This window comes from Echinops telfairi, unplaced genomic scaffold, assembly GCF_000313985.2.
Source record: "Echinops telfairi isolate 266 unplaced genomic scaffold, ASM31398v2 ScPeMD7_31;HRSCAF=116, whole genome shotgun sequence".
Classification (NCBI taxonomy): Eukaryota; Metazoa; Chordata; class Mammalia; order Afrosoricida; family Tenrecidae; genus Echinops; species Echinops telfairi.
In genome coordinates this window covers 35,124,619-35,135,036 of record NW_022103928.1, presented here as the reverse complement: position 1 = coordinate 35,135,036, position 10,418 = coordinate 35,124,619, and the positions used below count along the sequence as shown (strand labels likewise).

The 10,418-nt window shown below is 38.6% G+C and overlaps 1 protein-coding gene across 2 annotated transcripts in view; it reads right to left on the bottom strand.

Annotated features, from left to right (window-relative positions):
- DIP2C (disco interacting protein 2 homolog C) overlaps positions 1-10,418 on the bottom strand; it is a 247,197-nt gene that overhangs the window by 104,736 nt on the left and 132,043 nt on the right. For both annotated transcript variants that reach the window (XM_045289849.1, XM_045289848.1), the window contains 2 exons: positions 7,490-7,599; positions 5,893-5,973 (listed from right to left, as the gene is read on the bottom strand). In XM_045289849.1, coding sequence (XP_045145784.1) covers positions 5,893-5,973; positions 7,490-7,599 — 191 coding nt within the window. The remainder of the gene's footprint in view (positions 1-5,892; positions 5,974-7,489; positions 7,600-10,418) is intronic.

Below are 10,418 nucleotides of genomic sequence, written 5' to 3'. Positions count from 1 at the left end.
AATGTGTGGATTGTGATAAGAGATGTAAAAGGCCCCAATAAAAGTATTAAAAAAAAGAAAAAAAGGTATTTGTGTTTTAATTTAAAAACATAAAGTGAACTACACCTTATACTTTATCATCTGATTTTATATCTAATAATAATACATGTTCAGAGCTTTCCCTTGTGACCAAAAACCTTCTAAAATATCATTCAATGGCCAAAAACAATCTAAAAGTGGAACATAGCTATTAAAGTCAACTTAGTTAACTTAACATTTTACATTTAAACCCCTTTTGCTTCTTCTAGAATTATAATATTGAGAAGTAAACATCTTAGAAGGGTGAAGCTTAATTTTTTTCCCATTGATTTCCTTAGGCAAAATTTCTAAAGAAGTACAATTGCTGTATACAACATTACAGATGTTTTAAAAATAGATCTAGTCAAACTTCTCTACAAATACTTCCCTCCCCTATGATCGCGCCCAACCACTCTCATCGAGGTATACTTGAAAGGGACCTACAATTGCCAAGACCTACATTTTAACATATGTATAGTATTAAGATAAACAAAATGTATATAACAAAATTTGTTTTGCCATTTTAACCACTTTTAAGTGTTTGTCCCTATTCTCCCCTCCCCTCGTTTTCTGATTACCACTCAAACTTCTGTCTATGCATTTGTCTCTTCCACATACTTCATAGAAATGGAATCATATGTCTATTACTGATGTTCTGTCCATTATCAAAAGTGGTATACTGAAGGCATCAACTATGATTAGAACCCACTGCTGGCTGGTGTGCTTGGAATTCCAGCATTCCAGTCCCGGCACTATCAAGCCTCTTTAACCATGGCCCCCATCAAGTCTGTCAATGCTTGCCTCGTATATTTTGGGTCTCATTAGGTGCATGTTGTTCATGTTGCTGTTTTGCTGTTGTGTGTCACTGAGTTAATTCTGACTCAGAGCTACCCCAGAGACAGAGTAAAGCTGCCTTCCAAGGGTTTCTCAGACTGCAATGGTCACTTAGTGGGTTGCCTATTGGTCACAATACGCAAAGTTACCCACAAGGTCAGTAATTCCGTCCCCCAGCTGCTCTGAGGGAGCGAGATGAGGCTTTCTGCTCTCATAGATTTACAATCTCAGACACCCATAGGGGCAGTTCTACCCTGTCCTGCGGGGTTGCTATGCATTGGAATCGACTTGATGACAGGGAGCTTGGGGTTGAGTTTGTCTTTGTAGGTGCGGACTGCTGTCTTTTCTCCCATGGAACAGCACGCACACACGTGCTTGTGTTTCAAATTGCCAAACTTTCAGTAATTTATCCATAATTGTTCTCTATTCCTGAAGAATTGAAGTTTTTTGCCATCACTCTTTGTCTCTTTCAGCAGGTTTTAACTTAGTCTGTTTTGACTGACGTTAATATAGCCACCCAGCTTTTCATTATTTACTGTATTTTATTTTCAACCCTCCAGTCTATTTTGAGCTGCAGTAGGTCTCCAAGAGACAGCATATAACTGGCTCATCTTTTCTTCTCTCTTCTGCCAATCTCTGCCCCGCCCCCCGTTTTTTTCCACCTGAACTCGGCCTTTTGATTGGCCAGCTCCAATTTAGATAGGTAACTCCTAAAGAAGAATTTGCCATTTTATTATTTGTGTTCTAGATATATGAAAGTTATTTCCTCCTTTGTATCTTTTAATACAACTTTTATCTTTAGCTGACATTTTTTGATGAACTAGTTTGATTCCCTTCTCATTTTCTTTTGTGAACATATAGTGTCTTTGTGGATGTTAAAGGGATTACATTTCCAATTCATGTCCAAAAGGTCAGTAATATACAAAAACTTTGTTCCTGTACCATTTACCTTTTATTGAACTATTGCCACAATTACATATTTCTACATTGTTTTTCCAAAAGGATGAATCTATAATCATTTGCCTTTTAAATTATCTAGGACATAACAAGTAGAGTGAAAACACAAAATTTCCTGAAACTTTCCTTTATACTCACCTACAAAATTACTACAGGAGATCGTTTAAAGAATTCATACACTTTCTAATTTTTCTCCATTCATTTTAACCTGAAGGACTCCCTTTCCTTTCTTGTAGTACAAGTCTTACAGCAACAAGTTCCATCATCGTTGCTTATCTAGGGATGGCTTAATTTTGCTATCAGTTTGAAGGACAGTTTTGCTGAATATAAAATTATTGGTTGGCATTTCCCCTATCTTTTAAAATATGTCATCCAATTATTCTAGCCTTTCATAGTTAATTTTTAACTTTTTATTGAGAATTGGGTGAAGGTTTATAGAGCAAATTAGTTTTTCATTCAAGGGTTCATAAACATTTTGTTTTAACTCATTTATTCCAATGTCCACAACATAACTTCATTTATGCCACTTCCTCCCTATGTTTTCTGCTTCCATTCCTCCTTCATTCCTAATCCTGAACTTTATCCTTGGGTATATGCTGCCCTTTTAATTTCAAGGGGTGGATTATTCTAAGGTGTGCATACCTCCCTAGCGTTAATGATTCCCATAGAGAGCTATCTATTGTTGGGTTGAAAACTGAGCCATGGGAATAGTTCATTTCTAGAGCTGCAGGATGACTGACAGCCATAACTAGGGGGTTGAACCAACCTCTGACTAAGCAGTAAGCCTGGTCTTTTAAAAATGATTTTGAATTCCGTTCCATCTTTTTTCTCCCCTTCTATCCAAGACCTTCTAATGGGACCCCTTTCAGAATCGTTGTTAGTAGGAGATGGACACTGTCTAATTCTTCTGGTTTCAGGGTCATGGACATTGATATTTGCAGGGTCCCTTAGTCCACTGGAATAATTGCTTCCATGTGGCTTCAATTTTCATCACTGTGTGGTAGTTACATAATCTGTTGTCAATTTGAGACCTAAGAGCGAAGACTTGGAGTTTAGCCTGTCAATCAGGTCGCAGCTTGATGATCTTATTTGGAGGTGCTCAGGATATAAATAGCACACTGGAAGCATGACACACGCTTACTCCCTGAGAGACACTCCTGTGGAGGAGACAATGGAGCGACACTAAAGCTCTGGAGCTGAAGGAGCCACATGGAGAACCCTGCCAACGCTCAGATGCTTCCACTGTCACTGGATCCACAAGACTTCCCACCCACTGCCCTGTGATCGTCCTGCATTCAGTATCATTGCATGTGCTTCGTGAGTCTGAAGAGGAATTTATAGATTGGTATCAGACATATGGGTTTGAAATATTGGACTTATGGACTTGATCTGGTCTGACTGGTATATTTTCTCAATATTCAACTGCTCTTGTATAAAAAGCTCTTTCTTATACACAGGAGTGTCTATGAATTTGTTTCTCAAATCAACCCAGACTAACACACACTAATCCAGGCAGGGAGTGATCAATCAAAAGTTGTACTTTAGATGGCACTCATGAGCTTTTAAGACCCAGTATCTACTTACCAAAGTAGGATGTAGAACATTTTCTTTGTGGGTAATGTTAATGTCAATTGGCATTGGTGTCCCCTGAGACTATGATCCTGAGGCCCTAGGCCCAGTGACTCATTCCCCTAGAGCAGTGGTTCTCAACCTGTGGGTCGCAATCCCTTTGGGGGTCAAACGACCTGGAAAGCACATATTTACGATGGTCTTAGGAACCAAGACACTGCTCTGTCTGCCTCCAGGTGGGTCTGCCCACATACAGATATGCCCACATACGAGTAACCTGGCATGAAGGTGGTTAGCCATGCTCCACCATGCTTCAAGACAAAATTTCATTTATTTGGAATTAGAAATAAGTATGTCCCAACTTATTATTTGTGTGATTAATCACTATGCTCTAATTATGTTCACTTTGTAACAATGAAAATATATCTGCATATCAGATGTTTACATTACGATTCAAAACAGCAGCAAAATTACAGTTATGAAGTAGCAATGAAAATAATTTTATCGTTGGGGTCACCACAACATGAGGAATTGTATTAAAGGGTAGTGGCATTGGGAAGGTTGAGAATCACTGTCCTAGAATATTTTGGCCTACATTGTTTCCGAGGGAAATCACTGTTTCTGAGGATCTCTTCTGTGTGACAATTTGCATCTCTCTTGCTGTTTTCAAGAATTACCTTACTTTAACTTTGGTTTTTGAGAGCTTGATTATAATGTGTCTTGGTGTGGTATTTTTGGGTTTATCCTACTTGGAAGTTCAGTGAATGTTTAGATTCCTATCTTTGGTTAAATTTGGAGCATTTTCTTCCAATATTTCTTTAAATACTCTTTGCCCAGTTCTCTCTCTCTTTTCCCATATGGGACTCCCATAATGCATATATGATTCACTTGATGTTCCACAAGATCTGTAAACTCTACGAGAAACTCTCCCTCGTCTCTCCTTCCAGCTTTCCTGAGAACCGATGATATGACTTCATTGCACTCTTTAGTCCTACAGACTAACACAAGTCCCAGTGTTAGGTCATTCACGGTCTGCCACCCCTCAGCCCTGGGTAAGCTCCTAGACATGCTAAACCAAAGTGTGCACCTCACTTCAGTCCTTCTGGCACTCCTCAGACAGGTGCAAACAGACACACACAGCAATTGGGGGACACAGTCTTATCTCTTCTCTCTAGATCTAGAGGTGCAGCTTCCTTCCTGGAAGGGCGGCTGCTATTTCTGACATCGCTTTTGAGTCAGAGAGTGAGTGCAGCACAGGAGGTAGAAAACCAATGCTCTGATACAATTTATACGTACTACTTCTCTTGATTCAGTTCAGTTGCTGTGGCCCTTTGGCTTCCTGAGTTCTGCCACTGTTGATTCAGCCACTCTCCCATCTGCCCCTTGATAGGAGCATTGGCACTGTTGTGTTTTATGCAGTGGGCTGCTAACCACAAGGTCAGCAGCTTAAACACTAGCTACTTCATGAAATAAAGGTGAGGTTTTCTGCTCCCATAAAGCGTTACAGTCTTGGAAAGTCACAGGAGCAGTTCTACCCAGTGCTACAGGATCATTATGAGTCAGAATTGACTCTATAGCAGTGAGTTTGGATTGCTTTGCATGCAGCTCCTTAGACCACTCTCTAGCTCCAGCTAGCCCCACTTTTCAGGCTAGAGTTAAATAAGAAAAAAAGTAAAGTTAACCAGAATATTAAGATTTTGTAATGAATTTGTATTAATAATGCTATTTCTTTGTATATTTATAGCCTTCTGCGATGCACGGCTATGAGGTTAGGTTTCTAAAGATAATGTATAAACTTTAAATATACTTACAAAAATAAATTTTCACTCTTGAACTTTGCAATTCTGTCTATCCTCATAAAATATTAGTTAGTGATAACCACAAAAGCATAGATATCTCATTGATCTTCAATTGTTCTTGCTATAGAGAACGTTCAACACTTTTGGGGGGAGAAATATTACAAACATAGAATTTAAATATACACACAATAAATTTGCTGTTGTCACGTGCCATTAAATTGATTTTCAGCTCATAGTGACTTAATGTGGCACGATGGAGCTGCCCCATATGGTTTTCATGCCTGTAATCTTTATGGGAGAAGACTGCCAAGTCTTTTCTTCCAGGGAGACACTGGGTGGAGTCCATCCAAAGCCTTTCAGATAGCAGTCAAGTGCCTAACCATTGTGCCACCAGGGTTACTTTATACATATGTAAATATAAAAGTCACTATATAGTCTTTAAAATGAAGCTGATAGAAAGAAAATGCTTTGAAAATGATGATGGCAACAAATGTACAGATGTGTTTGATACAATGGATGGATGGATTGTGATAAGAGTTGTACAAGCTTCCAATAAAAAGATTAAAATACAGACAATGGGAAAATGTCTCATTAGTCAAAATAGCATTAAAAAGGAATTTGTGTGCAAAAAAAAAAACAATTAAAAGCCATAAAGTAAGAACTTAGCATGTCTCACCCTACAGTTGAGCAGCGTATAGAGGATGTGGTCAGGTGTGGTCTGAGCTCTCCACTGCAAAACTTCTGAGAGAAACAGGAACTGAAAGCAAACACAGTTATTAGGTTCAAGGTACTGAAGTTTGAACTGGGATAATCTCAATATTTTTACCAACATTGTTTGCCTAAATGCTTTAAGTACATTAGGATGGTGTGCCTTTCCACCAAAACACCACAGATAAAGGAGGACTAAAATTCAACTAAAATCTTTGATAAATATGAAAACCTGACCTCAAAAGCCCACTATCATCCTGTTGGGTCTGACTCACAGCGACCCTCTAGCTTCCATATTATCAACAGAAAAAGCGAGCTCTTGTGATTGTTTTCCCCAGAGCCGGAATTCATCACACCTGATGGACAGACTCACCAGTTAAGTGGCTGGTGGTGCATTCCTGGTAAGAGAAGTTTTCTGAAGCCTGCCCAAGGATGGCAGAACTCCATTTCCTGTTTGACAGACAGGAGCAACCAATATAGAAAATTCTTTTCTGGCTTTTCCAGAAAGTGCACTGATGATTTTTGTGAGCCGCAGTGGGAGAATCAGTTCTAGTCTGATATCTTAAATTGAGCTCTCACATATTTTATAATGTGCCATCTTCCTAGAATTGTAATTCCCTAATATCACTAAATAGTATTGTAAACAGCCCAGATTATCTGTATTATACTGATTCAGTATATAGTAAAAAAGACAGCCCTAATATTTTTGTCATCTTGACTACAGAGCTAATGTCATGATAACATTTAAGCCAGTTTATTAATAGAGACAACTATGTTGTTGAGGAACATGAAGAAGTGCATCGAATTCACTTACAGCTATAGATCAATAATTGAGAAATATTTCTTTTGTTTTTCTCCTTTTTGAGCAATATTTCAAACCGTTGACTTTTGTCACCTTTTTTAATAGTTGTAAATACAGGATGGGACCACTTACGGTTAGTCTGGGTGTTCTCAAGTTCATATGCTAATAATGGAAACATTCGCCTACACATGACAGTGTGTACAATATTGTGGAAAGGGGCTTAGAAATTTCTTCTACTGCTCTTAATGTTGCTTTAAAAACATCTGGATCTCAAACCTGTGTTCTGAACACAAGTTTTATTGTTCTCTCCAAAGATCAAACAAGGGGCTGAGCTTCATACCATGGAAATGGTGAGGCAGTTTGGATTTGCAATCAGGATTGACAAGGACCAGGAGACAAGTGCTTCTAGGGAACACTGAACAGGATAAGGACACAGTTTCTTCATTTCTAATGCTAGCCATGGGACTATAATATGACATGCCCATTAGTGTGCTGCCGTGAATACTGTATACCTGAATAGACATATATTATCACTTAAATCATTAATGTTTCTTCCTGAATCAAGAGATCACGTATAAAGAAAAGAACAAGGGGGCTTCAAAAAGAACCCCTGGAAAAATTTCATTATCTTTTAATTCTATTTATCCATGAATTTTTGGAACCCCCTCGTCTATAATGAATTGACAGAGCTAAGAAAACCGGGGAGAACCATCACCCTGTAATAATACAGCATTCTCACTAGAGAGCAGTCTCAGCTGCTTACCTTCCGGGCCTGGTCGTTGTCTTCTATCTGACCGAGATCCCTGCCACTAGCTTGGGCAATTCTCTTCCCAGAGACCAGGTTCCCCACCATCACAGAGGCAGGACCAATTTCTGGAAGGAAAGTGTAGCATTCAGGTGAGGAAAATGAAACCGTAAGTCTAACTATCTTAAAAACACAACTTCCCAAAACACAAATTCCCTTAAGTGTGTACTTCACAAGATTTGAATCTTAGTAACTACAATTAGAACAGAGTTCTAACAAAGGAAACTGCTAAAATGATAGCCATGGCTAATAAAAACAGCCTCAACCAAGGGCTATCTGGTTGTGCTGCTATGGGGAACTATGGGTTAGCGATCCCAGGTGACACAGAACTCTCCCACAGAGTTTTCTTGACATTGTCTTTATGGAGGCAGATTCCCAGGCCTTTCTACCACAGAGCTGCTGGGTGGCTAGAAATGGCCAGCTTGAGTTGAAGAAAATTGTAAAACAAAACTCAAAATCATGCAAAAGCCCAGGTTTACTGTTGGATGGAGATGGATGGGACCCCAAAGTCCTTACCCTTCTCGCCTGAATCTGAACTTTGCTCCATGTTAGAATAATCATTTATGTAAGGGCAAATTCCTGCTCTGTAAATCTTTAACTAATTCACAATAATAAATTTTGAAAATGTTAAAAAAAAAAACCCAAAAAAACCAAAAACCCAAATGGCCAGCTTTGGGATAACAGTGAGTGCTCAACCACTCCACCATCAGGGCTCCTTAAGGGCTAACTAGAAACAGTATTTTCATCATATGTCCCATTCCCTGTTATTCTTCTAGGCCCACGGCCTTCATTTTCTACTTAGGGTGACCTCAGAGGATGTTAACAGATTTCACACTAGTGACTACCAAAAATAACAATAAAGACAAATCAGCTATTGAAAATGTTATGTGTTTTACTGCTCTGTGAAGACTTATGGATTATGCATGCTCTTGTTCCCTGGTGTTGTTCTACATCACGGACTGAGTGCTGTCAATAAACATGAAACACTGTACATTTTTGATAAGCAATGTTTGAGGTATATTCAGGGAGAAATACTACTGAAGAGATAAGAAAAGAAGCACTTATGCATATATACCATTGACTGAAAAGGGTTTCTGTCCCTGCTAGGCCCAGAGTAAATGGTGATAGGATAGACTAAAAAGATTAATATAAAATCAAAATTAGTTTTCATTCAGCTGCGATTCACTTAATTTGCAATGCTCTTTTCCCAGTTTATGAAAATATTTTGAAAGAGAAAGGAAGAGAGAATCTTTTCTGACAGTGTTTTGGGGGATTTTTTGTACAAAAGAAAGAATTTTCCAAAAGAACTACAGAAATGTTGGCTGCAAAAAATCACTAAGTGCCACCCTCCTCCCCATACCAGGCTCCTCAAAATAGCGTTACTTGTTCCTTTTTTTCCATTAGACACATGTATATAAATCAAGACACATATTTAATAGGAAAGGGATAGAAATTCCAGGAGAAACTCTCATTACGTGAGAGTATGAGTATGTGTGTATGGGGTAGGGGGTGCTGTTAAGGAAGCAAGGGAGGAAGAGTAAAAACATTATCAAATAAATCACAAGATAAAATAATAGATATAATGTTGACAATTTTCATTCTAAGCTCAATAAAAACAAGTTTGAAGATGGCAATGATCAAGTAAAATATTAATTAAAGTTTAGATGAAGATAAAGTTACATGTTTACAAATGAGGGGACAATGCATTACCCATTACACACAAAGAGCTACATGTCTGTAGTTGAAAAAATTTTGTTCATGTAGCATAAAAAAAAGACAAAGGTCTTTAAGATAAAAATTTAGGGCAATGGTGTTAATAAAACAAGATTTACAATGTGTGCTTTATAAAGTTAGCCATGACAACCATTCTAATAATCATCTTAAATAGAAACGTAATGATCATGCATAATGTAAGGTAGTTAAATGTCTACTGATGTTTAGTACACCGAACAAATGAAAGCAAGGCCACCCATTCTTTACAGCTAGACAGCTGTCCACAGAGACTAGTTCGGCATGAAATATTCATGTTCTCACAGCTATGTGGACAAACACAGGGTACTTCAAGTCAGGCCTGGCACTGGACTTGAGCAGCCAATGACACAGATTTCTGGGCCCCTGACTCTGGGTCCCTTTGGTTTTAGGACGTGTGGGAACCTTGACGATATTTTCTGTAAATGTACTCTATCACTCTAAATGGAAAACTCTTTTTTATGTTTGACATCTGTGAACCAACTACACCTTTTGCTTACTTCTTAATAAAATGGATATGAAAGAGGAATAGTTTTTCATATTTAACAGAACACGCAGGGATTTGGGTAACAGAATGCATGCTGAAGTGAATAGAGGCATCCAGTATCAGAGTATGGTTGAGTTCATGGTTTTTACATGGATCATTAAATGCCCTTGTACCCTATTAGTCATTAGCTTTCTATCTTTAGTATCTGCTGATAAAATATCTTATCATTCTCCTTGGCGATTCAGAGCTGGCTAGATGAAATGGCTGTGTTCAGAAGCCAACTTGGAAACCAGCCTAAACTTCTTATCTATAATGCTTTAAAGAGTTCAAACGGGGTAGGGAAAAGACTATTTTTCCAGGGACATCACGTCTTCACTGCGCCACTTTCTGTCTGCCCCTCTGTCACTGTGCCAAGTCTCCCGTGATGAAAAGTTGACTTATGCATGTGTTCTCTGAATGGCATCTCTGGGGTCTTCTCCTCACTCGGGCTCATGAACTTACTCTTTCAACTGAGCCTAGGAGACAAGCCATCCCTTGCCACACCCCATTAAAAATACTTTTCTACCCCCAAACTAATGATTTCCCTCCCTAATTCAAGTGAGGGGGGGCATACCCATCTCTCTTTAGTGCCGAAAACATTAAATGGAGATG